The sequence below is a fragment of the Colias eurytheme genome, chromosome 4 (assembly GCF_061535395.1).
Source record: "Colias eurytheme isolate Ceu_HAF_F1 chromosome 4, ilColEury1 Martin Lab GWU primary, whole genome shotgun sequence".
NCBI classification, from domain to species: domain Eukaryota; kingdom Metazoa; phylum Arthropoda; class Insecta; order Lepidoptera; family Pieridae; genus Colias; species Colias eurytheme.
Window position 1 is genome coordinate 7051370 of NC_142983.1, and position 21496 is coordinate 7072865.

Genomic DNA, 21496 nt, shown 5'->3' on the forward strand with positions numbered 1-21496 from the left:
TAATATGTAAATATTTTCTTTTTTTGTACGCGAAAGGGAAGTACAACAAGATCTCTCTGCATACTTGAATTATTATTGCATTAAATATGAACATAATTTAAGATTAACAAATCCAACAGTTGGTACTTATACGTAAACATTAATTAGTTTTTATCAAAGCGTTTAGTTTTATATTCGTTACTCATTAGTACATATTATATAATTGTACATTTATAAAACATTTGAATCAAATCAGTCAAATGTTTTGGTTGTATGCTAAGTTTACCCGATTATAATTTTAGAAGATATTTCTATTCATTAGGTACACTTAGAAACAGATGTTTTGCGGCTATATAGTAGAGGTAAAGTTATTTTAATTTATTTAATGTCGAGGAATGTTCAGAGTGAGTTTTACACAGAATTTGTAATGGATTTGGCATGATGGGTAGATGTAGGCCAACAATTAAGATTTAAGATCTACAAATTATTATTATTAACTTACTGATTTTTGTTTCGGTTAAAATCTATTTCGAATATAATGTAACAGTACATCTGAGGATAAGACTTGATTATTTGCCTTTTGATACAAAATAAATATTCCTATTGTTAAACTAAATGGTGCCCACGAATGCCTAATCCAATAGAAGTAAAATAGTTTTTGTGAAATAAATTCAGACGTATGTCTCGGAAAGATAGCGTTTTACATTGCACTTAAAGATTTGAATATTTAAATACTTATTTTCAATTAGGATGAGTAATCTTGCCCTTTTCTTAAATAATTATTGCTTATACTTTAGCATATATTGCAAAAATATTTTTTATTTTTCCTAAGAATAGTTTGTACAAATTTTGCTTTGGTTTGGTTATATTTCGAGTTAGTTAGTATGAAGTGCAGTGCAAAGCGTCAGATCTAAATAAATTCTGCCTCATATGTTACAGTGATTATGAAGCCTTTACGAAAAGCACAGTTCCGTTATGTGATAAATATTTTACAATGAAAATAGTATTAAAAATTTTATTAAGTGAGAATATATTTTTAAATTATGTAGTGTATATGTAGCGATTCTGTGCATGTAAAATAACTATTAGTTTTAAGTAGTGTTGTCTAGTAAATGATTTATAATGTTGTCTATGTGCTACTTTGCTGAAACTGAATGTCAAGAGGAGTATAATAAATGTGGACTAAACGATATTGCTTTTTATTTGACCCTCGTGATTAATTTGGAACCTTGAATATTCCCATGGGGTTTTTAAAGTAATGAACGTAGAACGAAGCTTGTTTTTCTTTATTAAATTAGTATATGTATCTGTATTAAGGATTTTAATGTTTATAAGGGCAGGTAAACGATTTACAAAGATCTACATTATATGGTATGAAATTGTTTTAACAGGTCACTATCATTGACAAAAATTTGAAAGTTAAACGTGACTGGAATGATAAAAAAAAAAATATATTTTATAGAAATTGTCTGGCGAATTAAGAATGATGAAGTAAGTACCTAATCATTTCTTAGTGGAAAAATATAAGTTATGATCAAATCATGTCCAAAATTATTATGGGTATTACGGACAACAGCTTTACAAAGTTTGTGTGCAATCCGATCTAGGATTTGTCATAAGAAACTGATGTAATGGGTAAAAAAAAATTACAATTAAGAGCCAACAATAATAATTTATTTTATCCACACATAGTACATTTATTTATAATAAAAGGAATTGAAGCTAGCACAGCACTTTGGAAGAAACTACACAATATGTAGATACTGATAAAACACATTAATTAACAATTTTATCTTACTTTAACAACTACATTATACAAATGAACAGCCATACTTATGGCACATTGCAATTAAAAACAGGATACAAAACATAATTATCACGTTGATAAAAAAAATCACATTGACTTCGGTCTACATTAAATATTTGTGACTGTCGATAGTTTTTATTTTAACAAATTAATTCGCGTCCCGATTAACCAATACATAAAATAATAAAAACTAAATTCCGTTACAAAAAGGATAAATTAATCTTAACATAAATAATAATTTATATCTGTTCTATTATAATCCTATAAAATTTCGGGAAAAAATATTTCCTTTGTGAACACACTAACTGGAATTTTTATTAGAAAATATTTTTTGAAATAAACAGATCAAATTTCCCAAAAAATTACAAACACAGCCTTCCTACTTGTAATAAAAGATGAAGGGTTAACATCAAAGAGAACGTCCATAGTTATCAGAGATAGGTAAATAAGTACCTAATGCAATTACATAGGTATGTAAATTGTTATATTTTATTGTTTTGGTATTCAGCAATTTATAAAATTTAAAATCTATATTTCTCAATCTTTAAAGTACTACAAATATTATATATTTGAATTTAGAAATATTTAGCACAGAAAATCACGATACATATAAGCTTTATCAGCATAGTTTTCAGTTACATTTCGTTAGGTACTTATTTACAAAAATCAAGGCGAAATTTCGATTTCCAAATAGCTTATGTTCAATGTTAAATAACTTATAAAATACCTACTTGATATAGAACATTCTATACAGATAAGAACAATAATATTAAAATAACCTTGTTGAAGAAGCCATACGAAAGCGACGAGGTGAACACAGATCTTTAGAAGCAGAATAGAATAATACCTATATACTCAATTATGTCTAAAGTAGCTGCCCATGACTGAAAAAAACATACAAATTTACATCATTTCTTTGTTTAATCGTTTACTTGAAGTTATAGGTATCATTCTTCACAATGTACTTACTAAGGTACCAAAATTTAAAATAACGTTCACGAATATTCATCTGCAAACTTAGAAATAGGTTACTTACCCGGAAAAAATAGAGATAATTATAATAAATAATCAATAAACTGATACATTGTAACTAAGTATATATCATTATAGAATAGAATATAGTAACAGAAATATAATCCATATTTCTTCGGCTTTTCAGATTAGTTCGGATTAGCTTTGACTTCTGGCCGGTACCTAAAGCTAATAACTATTAAGGTTACAAAATGAGAAAGTTAATACTGCAGTGTCCTCAGTTTACTCTTTATTTTATAAGGGTTTTCATATGTTTAATAATAATTTAGAATAATTTATAACAAAATTCCACAAAGGATTAGCTAATGCATATTTATATATGTATTTCATCTGAGGGAGTTAAATGTGATGCAATAGATATTGCATTGGTCACAACATAAATGAAAAATTACCCGTAGTTTAATTTGTCAGTATATCTGTTAAAAAAATAATTGAATAGATAATATTATTATGTAATGCAAATAATAATAAAATTTATAATTTTACTGCTTTCTTACTTTAGGAAAATGCATAACTGTAAAACAAATATTATGGCTAGGAATAACATCTAAATAAATATTAAATACCTACCACCTATTTTGAAAATATGAAAAACTCCTAAAATTAGTATGAAGTCAGAAGTGTAGAAAATAATACTTTGTAAAAAAGATTTTTGTTATAATATAGCCAAGACCGAAATGCGTCAGCCCATAAACAATGAATGTTGACGGTAATGTAAACGTATGATCTATTTTAGTCAATTTATAACGAAATAGACGAACAGATCTAAGCGTCTTCTTACTTTTAAGAATATTGATTTCACTTTGCCTACATTCTATTTATGAAATATGTTTACCCTACCCCAAGAACTTCTTATTACCAAAAAATACGACTGTGTGGCAAAAAAACGTCATTAAAAACCAGCCCTATAAATAATATTTAAAAATGAGGCTATGTTTTACATAATACAGGTATATATCATTCTGTAAATACAATTTTAATAGGGCATGATACGTGTAAATGGTCGTAAATTTAACGATCGCTGAGTAGATAATAATTGACTATTGTAAGCATAATATCATAATATGATAAAATTATATTTTTTCTGCTACTTTTTGATTAGGTAGGTACGTATATAACCACGCAAAGCTTTTAAATAGCAATGTCTGGATGTGACTAGAAAATGTAGAGCCAGTTGATTACGTGATTACGTATCTATGTGTAACGTATCTATCTTGATCATAATTTTTTATAATTTTTATTTATATTTGTAAAATATTAAAAATACTTTTGCATTTATGGAATAAAACAGGAATGTTACCTACTAATGTAGGCTATCATAATAAATTATAAATAAGATATATCAATAAAATTGTCACAAAATATCATTAATTTTATTTGAATAAAAATGAAATAGGGTAAGGTTGCTCAAGTCGTACCCCCTAAGGAAATTATGCTATAATATTCACGACAATTGAAATAATACAAAATAATCCACATTTACTGAATCTTTATTTAGTTGTCTATTATTAAAAAATCACAGAAACTTACAATGTTAATATTAAAATATATATTTTAACGTTTTTCAAAAGCATACCTTCGGTACGATTAAGGCGCCTAGTTGCCTAATTCGTACCACATACAGCCTAAGTCGTACTTAGAACTTTACTTAGAACTTTTTACTTTAGTGAAGATATAATAAACTATATAGAAAAATTCTTAATAATAAGAGATCAATTTTAAGTAAGTTAAAATTACAAATAATTCAGTCTGAGATTAACTTAAGCATATTATTTGGTAATTATTTTAGTGAATAACAAAATCTTAGACCTAAATAGAAGTACGACTAAAGAATTTTTAACAGGTACGACTTAAGCATACTTATCTTTGAGGTTGAAAAATAAAATTACTAACACAACCTAAAAATTTTCTCCTGTTTGAGTATGCCCAAACAATTGACAGATAAGCATTAAAAATCGTTGTAAACAAAGACAAAATATAAAGATAACATTCCTGCCGTAAAAAGCTTATGAATGAGTCGTTAATTTTACATGAAAAGTGATAAAAAACTTAATTTTTGAATTATTTTCGCTGCACGAAGCCGACCGCCTGACCACTTGTTTACGCTTGCTCGCGCGACTAAATAGTTCACGTTAACAACACTAGATGGCCCAATTCAATGGTATCAGACGAGATATTGGTGGGGTACGACTAACGCCGTGGTACGACTTGAGCAACCTTACCCTATTTATGTCAATATAAAAAAGGGAATTGAACTATCATAATATATCATATAAATATTTTTATTTACGTGTTTTAATAATAAAATAGTAAATGGTTATTCCTACTTTAAGAGATTAATTTATTATTATTAAAATTTTTAATTTACCATACAACAGATGCAAAATAAAATTGCAGACAATTAATATATTACTTATCTAGAAGTGAAGTAACATTTTATTTTATTCCTTATATTAAACACAAAATCTAATTAATTTTATTTTAAATCTGACTGCGCTTTTTTTAAACTTCTTATTTTGTACTTCAAATATTGTTTTATTTATATAAGTCGCAATAACAATTCTATTTACATATATATTACTTTGTAAATTTAGTGCTATTTATCTTTCATGTGATGATGTAATTTTTTTCAAGTGCTGAAACTGCAGTCAGATAAAGCGTTAACTTCTTAATTCTACAAGATTTAACTCGAATAAATATATACTATGTAATTAGTGTAAACAAATAACAATACTTTAGATAATATCCACGTCGATTTCATGACCTCTTTAAAATAGAGTCGTCTAACTCTTACAAATAATTAAATGTCTCAAAAATGTATTAAAGGGCATAATTATTATATAAAATTTATGAGAAGCGTTTTAAATCGAGTATGCCCATTGTAATGAACACGTTAAAATTTAACACGCTAGAAATTTTTTACTTTAAAATAAATATCCTTAAATTAATAAGCAAATTTTAGATCAAACTAAGTATAGAAAACTTCATTGTTTCTTAATAAAAAAAATATTTATACAGAAAATGGTGGTTAAAAAGAATAAAAAAAAACATGAATAAATTTCTTCATAATAATTAATAAACCACCACCACATTACAAGATTGTTCTTGTAAATATTCCATTGTAATTCAAAGCTCTACCCTTAATTTAATAATAATAAAATATTAATAACAATTGCTTATAAGACCATAGGCGTAGCATGATATATTGCTCGGTTTGACCAGGTTTAAATCTAAAAACTTTTGATAATAATTAATAGGTAAGTAGTTACTTAATTATTTTTGAATAAAAAATAGTTTGAATAAACCCGGCCAACCTAAGGCGCCGTTTGCTACGGCTATAGAAAAGACTAGATTTATTTTAATTATCCACACATTACAGGAGATTCCGAGCCTTAATTATAGCTTTAAATACCCAAATTATAGCAAAAACCTTTAAAGATTGAAATTGAATATTGATAGTACATAAATATCTACAGAATATTTATGTAAATTCATTTATTTTATTATAAGAATAAATTAGTAAGGTACATGTGACAAGAGAATTTATACAAATCACTTTATAATTCTAAATATATCTATAATAATCAATATCAAATATATTATATTTTATTATTGGAAAAATATAGTTTCTTTGAGTGTCATTACAAAACTCAAAACAACTTTAAAAATCGTCAAGCAATAAATATCGACAAGATCGATAGATTGTCATGTCTTAATAATAACTGTTTTATTGAGTTCCTGGCGTGCGTAATTTATAAAATATAAGAATAGTATTAACTACGTAAAATATATTATGAAAAACGACTTAAGTTTAACGACGAACGCGAGTTGTAGGCGCATTACTTACCGGAGCCAGAAGTCGTCGCGGTACCAACAAGCGCGCGTTGCCTCTCGCCGGTCGCACGGCACCCGGCTGCTTTAAATCAGCCAAATGAGAAGCATAACCTTCGCTTAGAGGTGTAGCCATATTATTGTATTTTTTGCTAATTCTGCCAATAGCATAAATTTGCTTGGGTAATAATCCGCAATTGTGATATACACTGATGTCCTTGCCAGAGCCATATGCAGCATGAAGTATCACGCCATGTTCGTTGATGAGACTGTTTAAGTGTGCCGCCTTGTGGCCCAAAGGATCCGTTGATAAACCGTCCGAGAAAAATACTAGACCGTGCGGGAAGTTGTGCTCGGCTAACCACGAAACCACTTTTCTTTGTTGCATATCAGGGCGACCCGTTATGTACAGGATCAGATAGCCCAAGTCTTGCCAAAATCGAACAACATCAACCGCACCGGCCCTCACTTTTGGATCTCGACCCGTCACTGACATACTGGCTGTGAAAGATCCGTCGATACTGAACACGACACATTCTGTTTGCGGAGGTACAACTGCAAGATGAAAATTGCAACTGGTATGATCACCTCGTACGACTACTCGGAATGGATATATACCACAGCTAACACTTTGTTTGTCAGTCAGTGTATATGAAATTCTCCCAGTTTTATCCGTCACAACCGTTTCTAATAAAGTCCATTCGCCCGCGGGCGGATCTTTCATCATATGTATATCGACTTTTTCTCCAGTCAATGTTATCATGTCTAAAGGACCGTACATAAATCTTGCCGTAAATGTTTGTGGGCAACCCTCTTTTACAATAACGTCGTTAGCGCGATGGTTTGCAGCAACATTTTTTAATTTTACTGATGTCCTCTTCTTTATCCATTTTTCTTTATCTTGGCCAGGTTGAAAAAGTGTACAATCTTTGTCGTCAGCGTGACTGTATAAAGCTAAGTCGAAGTGTCCCACTTGTCGTAAAATAAACGCAATAACGTCAGAACTTTCCCAATAACTAGCATGGAATAAATGCGGCAATGCATTCGTTGGAAAATTAGCTAAGCCTTCGGGACAATAGAGTGCATAATCCAACCGTTTTGAACCCCACCATTTTTGTTGTAGAGCATTCATTGTAATTAATGGTATATTATCAGCTAATCCGCTCACTGTGCTTTGTACGGAAGCTTCTGACAACCTTCTAAGAATAGGTGTCGGAGGCATTGGCAAATGATCTCCGAATAATGTTGGGTGACTCTGTATTAACTCCATTAAATGATATGGCTGTCCATTACCCAGTGGATATTTAGCATATCTTGCAACATTTATAGGTGGTAGATTAGTAAATCTTGCTGACAATAAGGGTTCAAGCCTTGCAGCAACTGGGTCTGTGGGATGGAATAAATTGTACACTTGTTGAACGGGTGGCTTTACAATATCCGAAGTCTTGTCATCGGAAATCTTTCTTGAAGCTAAAATAAGCGATAATGGGCTTCCGAATGTAAAGAAGTCCGAAACTTCGAATTCTAATTTGCTTTGATTATCACTTGCTGTGGAAGATCTTCTTCTAGGAGTTGGAGCTTGTAAATGAGATTTATTTAAGTAGTGTTCAGAGGGTTCATTTGGAATCGTTATTTCAGTATCTAAAATACTTGTTTCACTGTCATGACGTGATTGGTACTGCAAAGTTCGACACAAAGCATCATACGCTAGTAATGACCCCATACTATCCCCTACAATACAAATTTGTCCTGCAAAACCCTTTCCATCATCAGACTTTATAAATTCATTGTAAACAGAATTCGCAGACACAATTGTTTTGGTAATGTGATCAGAATATTCAGGGGATGAAGTAGCTATTAATGGAATAGCTCCAATTGGTATTAGATCGTTTGTCAAAGATGGTGATTCCATAGTTGATGGGGAACAATCAAAGCTATAAGGACTGAGAGTAGACAAAACTCCTAATGCTTCTGTACAGATAGATGGACATGACACTAACTTTATAGTTATATGCCCCACTAGTGTAGGATAATGTTGCCGCATAACTGACTCAAAAGCTCCCTTGAATGTAGTCACATCAGATTTTTTTGCAGTCATATCAATATTAGCATCAAGCACACTCCCAGCATGAAAAACTAGGATTAATACAGTTGTAGCACAGGAACTATGTACTGGTGTATCTGGGCATCCATCTATACTTTGATGACTATGTAAGGCCACCATTCTCCTAGAACCTCTTTCTGATGTCACTCTCTTTAAAAATGAAGGATTAAATATACTATCGTCTTGATTATAATCACCTTGTGTTGGCGATATATCAATATCAGCTTCATCTAATGAACACATTGAAGACCACTTATTGAAAGAACTTTCACAGTCATAAAACTCATCTTCTGAACCAGTTTCTGTTTCTGATTCTCGTACTAATGTTTCCATTCTCCAATTAGCAACTTGGGTCTGCATACTTTTAAGTGAACCTGAAGATGATGACTTAAGATTTGTTTTGAAAGAACTCCTCGGTTCTGATGGTGGTGTGCTTTCCGGTGACAAATGGGTGTGCTTTTCGTTACTGCTCTTCTTTGTAGGCATTGGTGTTGCCAAATCTTCATTTTTCTCAAGACTACTCATTGTAGCTGCAAGTGACTTAGAATTGTCTTCGGAATTTTGATCAGGTTCATCACTAGATTCTCCTCCCATTTTCTTTTTCAATGCAAGCTGAGTCTGTCTTTCAATTTCTCTTATATCTTCCATTGTCAAACCATGCCACTCATCCTGCCAAGCCCATACTTGCCTATGTGCTATCAACATTGTCTTTCTTAGGGCAACATCATGAATAAACTTTTCTAGTTTTGTTTGCATTCCCCAGTAACGAAACTCTACCCTACATAATTTGTAAGCACACATAAGGGATTTTCCATTAGGTAAAGGTTGTGGCTTTCCCCTAACTTCCCTCCAATAGTCTTCCAGCCAAGTTTCAGTGAGAGGTCCTCTATTACATTTTTGAGATACAAAAAGTTTTGGATCTTCTTCTTTGACATAATCTGCCCCATACAATTGATCTTTGACAACATCAATGACATCTACCATTCTATTTTTCAAATCACTTCCAGACAATTTAAAAACATTTTCTTGATGGCCGTTATCATCAAAATAGTAAGTTTCAATTTCAATTGAGAACTTCTCAACAAACGGGCAAGTGTATTTAGTCTTTGTGTAGGGGTAAGCATTCCATGCTTCTTCTGATACTGTTAAAGCAGACTTTGGCAGTAAACTTTTGAACCAACCAGGTAAATGACTTCCGACATGATAGATTTTTTGTGTATACTGACCTTTTCCACCAGGTCCATTTTCATATGGTTCATTAACTATAATTTCTACTCCACTGCCTTCACCAGTACTTTCTTCCTTACTCTTTTTTGCTATCATATACAGCTGAGCAATCCTGTATTCCTCTACAGTAAGGGGAAGGGGTATTCTATATTCTTTAATAAGCATGGTTATTATTTTTTCTTACTTCATAGGTTTAGAATAAGACCTGGAACAATTTACAATAAAATTAGGATTAGGATTAAGATCAATGAATGAATAAACAAAAATCCTATACACTGAATTGCAATTTTTTTTATGACCTAATTCTTAACAAAAGCAGCTTGGATATGATTAAATATGTTTTATAAGCATAATATTATCAAATCTATATCTATGTTAAATCAATGAAATTATCTTGCTCTATATTCAAAGGAAAGCAAAAAATCTGAATGTTGTTACTCCTTAAATTGTATGTAATCAGAACTAATATTATAAATGAGAAAGTAACTCTGTCTATATGTTTGTCTCATCTTCACACCTCAACCAATTAACCAATTTGAATGAAATTTGGTACAGAGATTGCTTCAGACCTGATAAAGGATAAAGGATAGGTTTTATCCCAGAAATCCCATGTGAACTATATTTGATTTCCTCTTACTACACAAGCATAGCCGCAGACAAAAGTATGTATAATATAAATGTAAAACTATATTGTCTTTCAAAATTATTATGATACAAATCTGTAACTGTGCAAATTAATGCTGTAATGTTATTTTGATTCATGCAGCACTATACTAATTTGGCTTGAAGGATTTAACACATGAAGAGTGATAATAAATAATAATTGGCTTTGATTTGTTCATTAAACAGAATGTAGTTACTTGATTGACAGTACTTTAAAATGCTATAATAATTGGTGGTTAAAGTTCTTGCTTATTAAAATAAATGTTTCAAGGAATTTGTTTTCCTGATCCTACAGTATAAATGAAACTCAAGATTATTTATTATTTTATTTCAATCATAAAGTTTGATCACAGAAAGTATGGATTATTTTATTATATCCATATTACGTATACGTATATAACAGTAAATTATGAAATAGAAGGAATATAAATTAAAAAAAGTACACAAATGAAAATTTCAAAAATATTTAAATTAAGTAAATATAGAATCAATACATAGTCATTATAGTTGGAAATAATCACTCGAAATGTTTATTTATCTATTAAAATCGATTAACTTTCAATAATTTCGTGGTAAATATCTACAACTTATTTTAATCTGTATAATATTTACCAACAATTTTTTTATCTCGAATACATGACTGATTCACACAATTCAAAGAATATTTCTTGATACATTACCAATTATAGAATATTAGCAATTTATCTAAAATGATTTCACATTAGCATTAGTACTTAGAAGTAACAACGAAAAGCACGAAGGTGGAAACTTAAAACGTAGCTGTTCTTTGATTACGAGATAATCGGAATATTATAATTTTAATGGTGGGTTACCTTAATGTTCTGGTACTTCATCATGATAATTCACAATTTCACACATTCCATTCACCACTATTTTTCACTTATAAATCATTATATTTTTTTATTTTTACATATAATAGAATTAAAACCCATTACGTTCGGTCTACGAGTGAACTTTGACATTTTCACAATCGCAAATCCCACTAGAATAATGACACAAGTTCCGTTTCTTTCAAGGCTTTGTCCAATATTACCTTTAAAATGACAACTCACATCAAATTTAAAAAAATAAACTTGCTCACTGTAAGCCTAATTCAGGCAAAACTAAGTATTTCTACATAGTATTCACAAAGCAACCACAACCAAGATCAACATAGTATCGAGAAAAGTTATTTATCGTTTGTAGATGTAGTAGTAATACCAACACCTACCTATGCTGATGTAAAATAGACTATCGTAGATTGGAATGCTTTTGACATCATACGGTATCTTCCGTATTTATAGTAGACGCCTCGATTTTTGTTTATATTTTATTATTAGCAACAGAGCATAATATATTATACATTATTAATGATTATTAGTTAGCTGTGTAATTTTTTTTTTTTTTTTTATAATGAATAGGCAGACGTTTGACCACGATCCCACCTGATGGGAAGCGGCGATGAGGTCTACTTGGATGCACGTCTGCCTAGAAGAAGCCTGTTCACCCTCGATTTGAAAAGGTCCAGATTGTATTGTGCGGGAAATATGGAGCTAGGGAGAGAGTTCCATTCCTTAGCCGTTTTCATTAAGAAAGAAGTTTTCAGTAATTAAATTGTTTAATATGTATTTCTCTTTACTTTATTGTATATTATGCTATATTATTATTACCTTTAAAGAGTTCATTTAAATAAAATAAAATTGTATTCTTATGGTTTCGAAAATATGGTTAGTAATTGTTTTTTTTCTTATGTAAAAACCATCTTGTGAATAAAATAAAAGAATGAGCATGTGTGCCGAGCACACGTGTCAGACGTGAAACTTTGGCAAGATTCAAAGATACCAAAAATCGTCGCCTTACTCCATGACGTGACGCCATTGCCATGACGCGACCTTGAAATTTTACTTTCAACGCGCATTTAGAAGTTTACTTCAACAATATATTAACTATGTATTGTGAAGTACCTGTACCTAGAAAAGATGACGTGGCTTATGGCGTCACTATTAATTAAAACTTTTAAATAGGCACAAATACTGATTCGAGATTTTGTAGCCTTCCGGGTATAAGTTGTCCTCATATTTTTAATTAACTTCTTATCATTTAGTAGTATAAAAAATAGTATAGTTCATTAAAATCATATCCCAAATTCAAACTTAATTGAATTAATACCTACTTCGTTTGTAGATAAGTAAGGTATTTAACACCACTTTAACACGACATAAAATAACAATCAGATTTGCGACTTTAAGTCGTGTCCATCACTATAAATAAATGACGTGTGCAGGATGGACATGAGAAAAATCGATAATAGTAGGTATGTATGTAGAAGGTCGCTATAATAAAGCAGTACACGAACAGACAACTTACATACATACATATGCATAAGCTATAAATATGAAGCTAAATTTGTATCAACTTGTAGATGGGAACCTGATAATAATAATAGAGTTTTGTCTATAATCATGGGCTATATTCAGGGCAGACCTACTTGCGTGTGGCGATATTTAAAGATAGTGTAGTCCGAGCTTATGGACATTGCGGCCAATTTTGCAGTTTGTGAGCCTTTTATGATTTTGGATTCGAACCCGCGTCTTTGTATGAACGCATAGCTTGTATTCGACCTTATATTTTTAATCCCAACAATTTCTAATTTTGTAACACTTAGAATTTACTTTTAAATAAAAATAATATACCTATACATATTTTAAGTACCTACATACTACAAAATAATTACAAGTAGGTACTATAGGTACTTTTCTTATGTCCTGTAATAGAACATCATGCATAAGCGGATTAGTTGGAATTTTGTTACCTTACTAATGAATCTAGAAACTGGTAAAATATATTTAAGTAGGTAATTGACTTATAAGGCTTTTACTAATAGTTTTAAAATAAGGATTAAAGAATAACACATTTAAGGCTTAAAATATTTATTAAAATACTAATATAACAACCAGGTATAAAAATATTTTCACACTCATAAAAACATATAGCCAGATAAATATATTATTTATTTATTTAGATGCTCTTATACTATATAATAATTCTAAATACATAATAGTTTTATCCACACTTGTAAGTTGCAGTGTGGATGAGTAAATATGCTGATCTTCAGGACCACTACCTATTCAATAATTATTATTATCATTTCATAAAATTCGATACATAACAACATGCTTAACTACATGTTTATATAGGTATATTAAGAAGAGCTGGAACGTCAACACATTTACAAATTGCACATGTTAGGCCGGGAGATACTGACACAAAATTTCGGGTCATTTGTAACAGGATGGCGGTCTAGAGGGGTCTTAGTACGCAATGACAAAAAGAAAAATGATGGTCAGAACGCTGGTACCGGCGGACTAGTCGCGTGGGCGTTAGTCACACTCGTCGGATAAATAGCGAAAGTCCAACGATTTGTAACACAAAAATTTTAGAATTTACCGATAGCCCTTAAAAAAGATGTAGGCGGTAGTGTCATGCCATACTTTGACGATGTGACTTACAGTCCGCTATACCGACGTGAATGCGTTGATTTAAAAAAAACAATTCAACCATTTGTACCGGGCTAACTTTTGCACAGGTGACCATCGTCGTGCAGCCATTTACTAAAATCGCCATGCCATACTTTTCGGACGATTCCAAATGGTCGCCATACCGCGGAAAATCTGAATCTGAAGATTTTTTTCGCGTCGGTATGGGGGGCTGTAAGTTACACCGGAAAAGTATGGCATGACACTACCGCCTACATCTTTTTTATGGGCTATCGGTAAATTCTAAAATTTTTGTTACAAATCGTTTGACTTTCGCTATTTATCCGACGAGTTCGACTAACGCCCACGCAACTAGTCCGCCGGTACGAGCGTTCTGACCATCATTTTTCTTTTAGTCATTGCGTAATAAAGACCTCTGTAGAACCGCCATTCTGTTACAAATGACCCGAAATTTTGTGTCAGTATCTCCCGGCCTATGTATGTGTCATATTTTGCAATTGTTTATAAATACAGGGTGATGTAATTGGTGTAGTACGAATATCTAAAAATCTATGAAGAATTTTGTGATACAGTAAATGGAAGAATTATAGACTATTTTACAGTATTTAATAAAATCATTTAATTTTTTGTTCATTTTCATTAGAAATGTCAATTTTTCTCACCAAGATGGAAATTTGGATGATAAGGATCTTGTTAGAAAAATATAAATTTTGACTAAAATCGGCATTTTTACCAATAACAGTGTGATAATGAGCTTTTACTAAATCAGGCACACTTCTCGAACTCTATATTTTCTCTTGTATCGGCTTTTCGGTAACATTTCAAAAGAAAAAATTTCATCTGATCAAAGCATGGATCAAAGTAACGATACCACAGCTAACATTTGACAGTATGTACATAAACAAAATGATGTCGATAAAAACATTTCAGGTCGTTTGAGAAACTACTTTACTTTTAAATTATAATTTTACAGGTAAATTATGAGAGCTTTCATAATTATATTTGCATATATTTATCTACAACGCACCCATTTTACAATTCAAGTCTAAAATGAAACTAGAGTCGCATTTATTTTTGAACATACTGTAAGTGAAATTGCATAAGTGTGAGTACTGTGAACATGCCAGCTTTCCTTAATTGACCGATACCATAAACATCACAGAACAGTAAAAACATATAGAAGTGCGATAATGTCATAATTAGTATGAAAACCAGTGTCGCCAAACCCACACATTTAAACCGATAGTTATACAGTACACTACAAGTAAACTATGCCTTTGATTGGACAGCTTAATTTGAGTAAAAACTGACTTAGGTTATAAATTCAGCATTTCAATATGTACCCTAACGCACCATGTTACGGTTTATTTTAGTATAACATCCCTAGGTATATTAGCTGTTTTGTTTCTCATTGCACAGAAATTCCAAATTCGAAAACATTCAGCTACTCCACAACAGAGGGCGTTAGTTTTCGATAAATATAACTTTGAACCTCAACACATAGAGATAAGGTTGAAATTTGTGTCACTCAACATTAATGACATTTACTTGATATTTATCTGATGCTATGCCCTGAGGGATGTCAGCCTTGTTATCGATAATTCACAAATAAATATTTTTTGTGTATTTTTCTTTTTATATGAGTATAGTATAATGTGTCACATTTTGGAGTATGTTTATTAAATGATAATATTTAAATAATTAATGTAATGTTCTAACATAGTAATTAGGAAATTACTAACAAGTGGACCTATGATGTCTTATCAATAAATAAATTATTATTATTACTACTAAGTACGTCTTTTTATATTATTACTAGCGGTCCGCCCCGGCTTCGCCCGTGGTACATATGAAAAATAGATGTTGGCCGATTCTCAGACTTACCCGATATGCACAGAAAATTTCATGAGAATCGGTCCACCCGTTTCAGAGGAGTATGCAGACTAACATTGTGACACGAGAATTTTATATATAAGATTATTAAATAAAAAACGGAATAGAATAGTATTAATCTTTATTTACAAAATACAAACAGAAAATATGCATTATTTTAAATCTTGGAACTGCCGTAGGTTTGCTGTATCGGTGGCCTTTGTTAGACTGCTTAGTGCTGTTCGGCATCCAGTTAACTCATCACGTTGCATTTATTCATTTCTCTTTTAAATTAGCCTCTTTGGGAAATCTATAAATAAATTGGACAAATGAAAGCTAAGGAAACATAAAATAAAATTTAATATTTATAATGTTTGTCTTTTCTAAAGTATCGATACTGTCGATATGCGCCACAAGCATCACTAAAGCGACATTCGTTTGTTTATTGCAATAATATTCCAGAAAGTCTTGTTTGCTGTTCAATCTATATTAGTACTAATTTCTTACGGATTAAGGTTCATTTTGACTAGATATTTGTATACAATTTTGACAAATTACGACAAGCGAAGTTATAACATAAAATATAATTAAAATAAATAAAAATAAGACTTACCGATGGTATGAAATGCCTCCATTGCTGATATTATTTCGTCTGCTATCATTTTTGCACTCTAATACCGAACAACACGTCCTAATTAATGAATAAATATGGAAAAAAGGTTTGACAGCTGACAACCGACTCGAATATTTTTCTGCGCACAACTGAGAGCAAGTTAGGTGATCTTACCTTACTAGTGACACGTGGGCCACGCCCACATCACACTTCTATCTACTTTACTGTTCTGTGATAAACATGGAATGGAACATTATTATAAAATTATATACATACCATGGACTAATAGACTTAAGTTTTATAAATTTCTATTTGTGTTTCACAAAATATTGATATTATTAGCTTATGTTTTGTATTATTTATTTTAAAATTCCATTTAGGTATATTTATTTAAAAAAATATAATATAGAGACATTGAGACTTGTATTACATATACTACGTATGGAGGAGACACCACGAACAAAATCTGTGCGCCATTTTTTTGCTCTAAGTTTTAAAAATTATTATCTAGTTAGGTACTTACCGATGAAAGTTATTTCTTTGCACTTTTCCGTATTATTTGTGCAATATCGTAACACACACGAAAGCATATTTGATGCGTTTCACTTTAAAAAAAATAAAAAATGAGCGTGCAGTTACGCCATATGGCGTATGTTGAGCATAAGTGATGTAGGCGGTGTTGTCTCCATATGTATATATCTCAATGTATAGAGATAACTTTTTCTTAAGGCTAGTACAGTCGGGACCAACAGATAATAATTTAACCATTTTTTTTATTTACATAACAACGATATTTAAAGTAACTTAGCAAACGTGTAGCAAACCAAAACAAAGTGTACCTATGTTTTTCATAGTTTCTAAAATTTTGCCAAGCAAGTAATAATAAATACTTAGCTTTTGTTTGTAAAAAAAGGAGTACTTATAAGTTGTTTGTAAATTCACACGATTACGTGGAATGCACGAGAGCAAAATCGCGTGCAGAAGCAATGAAATATGTATTTAAAAAAAATATAGTAACAAATCGTATAATTTGATTATTAAAAAAACTAACATTATGAGTAAATATTACATTTTATCATGTTAAGCTCTTTGATTCTGTATAATTATTACCTAATATAACCCATCCAAAACCACACCTAACAAACAGATAAATGCTTTTCTATAAAAAAAAATAATAAATATAAAAATAGTATTCAGGATGATAAAACTTCTGTAATGTCCTCAAATGACTTTTGCAATGCTTGAACAAATTGAGTGCTGTCATTGTGTGACTTGTAACTGGCTATTGCAGCGCCTAATTTATCAGCAAATGCTGAATACCTGAAAATTAAAAATTTTATTTATTTTTAAATTATAATATATGATGGTAAACATTAAAGTCAATATGGTCTTTGCAATAATTTAATAACAACAAAATCTTAACAAATTCTAGCCCTAAAAATTGAAGAAATAAATCTTTTGTATAATAAAAGTTTAAAAACAATCAATAGATACTTATAATATTGTCTCACTTACCCAATTCCAAAGCCTTCCTTAGCAACCGGTCCAAATCCACCGGCCAGTACATTCGGCGACGACAGAGTACTCGTACTGAGAATGGACTTATTCAAATACTTGTATTCATAAGAGTCATATAGTTCTGGTCGAGGCATATTATTGTCTTCCGCGATTTTCATCAGTGCGAATAAATGACGATCGAAACCTTGTCCCATGGCTGCTTCTTTCACTAATTGCGTGTGGTATGAGGAGCATTCCGCCATTAATGTGCGCAGGTCTTGCTTTGAAGATTTGTTTGAGTGGAGGTTGTCACAGAATGCCTGGAATAATTTATTTTGCAAATAAAAATTAATTATTTGTTGTGCCACAAATTTCGTGGGACATACTTAAATTTGTTAAAACTAACAAAATGTAAAATGTATTATAACTCGCAACTTTAGTTTCAGAAATCAAAGTCTTTATGACGGCACTTATTACAGTTAATAAAATTGTTGGTGAAAAATCCGCAAAAATATGTAATTAATTCAGTTTGTTATATTTATCTTACCTTAGTTTTATCAGTGCATGGTCGCATGGTTTCTGTTCGGCCATGCTTAAAAGCTGATGTGCTGCAAGATTCATATGTACCCACATATTTGCCATGCAGTAGGTGATATGCAGCCTGGAAAGTATCGAAAATAATTGTTACTTGAAAAAAGTTACTATAATTGAGAGTTTAACAATTCTAGTCACTTTCTCAAGTACATAACTACATAAAACAAAAATTAAAAAAAAAAAAAATTTGCTTTTTTGTGAATGGACCAAAAGAACACATCTTGAAAGTTGAAGTTATAACTAAAAGTTAATTATGTACTTCAGCATTTATTTTTATGTATAGTGGTAAATAATTACCTGAAATCCTAACTGCATAATACAATCAGGACTGACTTTTAATTTCTTGCAAGCTTCCTTATTCAGACCTTCATATAATATGTAATCAATGCTTAATGACTGACACCAGTCACTATATTCCTTTTGTGCATTTTTTACGAATTCTTTCGATTTTCCATCCAAGTTAAATTCTGTAATATATTAAAAAAAAAAACAAACAGTTAAAATTAACAATCAAAGCCATCAACATCACCAATCAGAAGGTTTATAGTTAAAAGTTACGTAATATTTTTTACCATACCTAATTTTTTTACAGTTATGTGGTTAGTAGAGGGCTTAGTGTCCGGCTGTATGAATGGCTTTCTTGTTGTCTCTTTGTATACGTCTTGGAAGAACCGTAACACCGCCACACCATCACCCCATGAGTGTTCAAAGTTAATACCAGATACACCATCCTTGGTAACAATTAAACTAAAGGATTTGTCAAACCACCTGAGGAAATTAATAGGAGCGAGTGAGTGATGAATATTTGGTTTTTGTTCATCCATACTAATATTATAAATGCAAAAGTAACTCTGTCTATCTGTCTGTTACTCAATCACGCCTAAACTACTGAACCAATTTGCATGAAAATTGGTATGGAGATATTTTGATACCCGAGAAAGAACATAGGCTACTTTTTATTGCGAAATATGTACCATGGGCGAAGCCGGGGCGAACCACTAGTTTATAATAATTTTATTACTAGAGAAAGATAGGTTATAAAATTTTACAAGTAAAGTTATATGTTATACAAATCTATGCAATATTTATGAACTAAAAATAAAAAAAATATTGAAGTATGAATTTCGGTAAGTTAAGGTAAGTAAGTTTTATTTTATTATCAAGGGTTTGTTTACAACAATTTAATAAAGGTATTTTAAATAATTTACATTACCTATTGTCACCATCACCATGAAGAAATATTTTCAGAATTTTATGCTTATCATCATTTATGGATTCATCATCTAAAACTAGGTTGAAAATAGCTGAATCAATTTTCCTTAGCGCCTCAGCATTACCAGTTTCTTCTAAATGCAATCTTTGTTTGGCCCATTCATTTCTATTCTGACATGTCAGGATACCTAACGGATGATCAGCTTTTGCCGTAGCATCATTAATTATTTGACTCATGTTTCCCAGTATTTCTTGGGGTGACAGCAAATTTCCTGGAAACAAAATAAATTATCATCATAACAGTTTAAGGTGATTAAAAAAATCTGTATGTGAAGAAAAGAAAATCGCAATACCATCAGAATCAAGTACATCAAATATATAAAAGTGGCCGTTTCTTTGGATAACAACATGTTTGCTGCTTGGGTCTCTGAATATTTTATCCTTATTCATTTGTGGGATACGAGTGGCATTGAACAAACCAGTAAATTGACTCATGTCTAGTGGATATGCTTTAAATAAAAAGGCTCCATACCTAAAAAAATAAGATACATTCATGAATAAAAACTTTTTATAATTTAATTAATGGTCTTCTTTTTAAATATCCTATTGAACAATGGTTATACGAAGCGTAAAAAACTAAACTAATCATTTATTTCATGCCATGGCATATTTAGCCCAGGTTGATAAATTATTTATAAATAAATAAAGCTATTAAAGATTACCATGACAAACTCTCTGGTAAAAGTCCTGTTACAGTTCTAAATAGTTGTGTATCACTTTTCTTTGGCTGTAAGTGAAATACCTCAGGATCCAACTTACTCTCTCTCAACGATAACATGAACCTTGAAGCCGAGACTAAAATGTTGGTCGCACGAACCAATTGATTATTATATTCCGGTCTAGTGTCATTTTGAAACACTATTAACGGATTGTAATTTATGGGTAAAGGTGCACGGTCCCGTAAATAAAGATCAAACCAATAGTCTGATATATAGCTTGTATGTTTATGAGCCTTATCTTTAGCAATTAATTTCATATGTAAATCTTTCCCTTGACCCATTAAAAATGCATTTGTTCGTTTTTCTGCACTCGAGTATTGTTCTGATGTTAATAAAGGTCTCAATGCATTCAAATATCTCTCTCCTGTTTTAGATAACTCTGGTATAGGCAACCGTGGCAATGATTTCTGGAAATGCATGGTAGGAACGCTACTTTGTTGTAGAAATTGATAATTTGCATCTTGTTCACGCTTAGCTTTCGTCGCAAAACATTTATTCTTATAGTTATTAGAAGCTGCCTGAAATGTGCCGGTTGTTTTATAAATTCTATGCATTTTAAACTATTAACTTAACGGCTCAAATAAATAAAAAAAAGGCTACAATGGACTTAATAAAAAATAAATAATCAAAAATAAACAGTTTACAGTACAAAGTTCAAAAAACTATCCAACTGTCAGTGTCATACGTCAAAACGTTTTTTTTTTTTTTTTTTTTTTTTTAATATTTAATGGCCTGGTTACTAGACCTTTAAGCCAATTCTTATTTTTTTTTTTTTTTTTTTTTTTATCA

At 30.9% G+C, this 21496-nt stretch overlaps 2 protein-coding genes across 2 annotated transcripts; both read right to left on the bottom strand.

Annotated features, from left to right (window-relative positions):
- Nucleotides 1-5048: 5048 nt before the first annotated feature.
- rdgB (retinal degeneration B) lies at nucleotides 5049-11627 on the bottom strand. The gene is made up of 2 exons (XM_090120651.1): nucleotides 11477-11627; nucleotides 5049-10185 (listed from the first exon to the last, which is right to left on the bottom strand). The coding sequence occupies exon 2, from the start codon at nucleotides 10143-10145 to the stop codon at nucleotides 6630-6632; it is 3516 nt and encodes a 1171-aa protein (XP_089976777.1). The 5' UTR covers nucleotides 10146-10185; nucleotides 11477-11627; the 3' UTR covers nucleotides 5049-6629.
- Nucleotides 11628-16920: 5293 nt separating this feature from the next.
- CPT2 (Carnitine palmitoyltransferase 2) lies at nucleotides 16921-21377 on the bottom strand. The gene is made up of 8 exons (XM_090120652.1): nucleotides 20651-21377; nucleotides 20282-20460; nucleotides 19930-20200; nucleotides 19294-19484; nucleotides 19014-19183; nucleotides 18670-18783; nucleotides 18141-18442; nucleotides 16921-17945 (listed from the first exon to the last, which is right to left on the bottom strand). Exons 1-8 carry the CDS (start codon nucleotides 21259-21261, stop codon nucleotides 17819-17821), a joined length of 1965 nt encoding a protein of 654 aa, XP_089976778.1. The 5' UTR covers nucleotides 21262-21377; the 3' UTR covers nucleotides 16921-17818.
- Nucleotides 21378-21496: the final 119 nt, after the last annotated feature.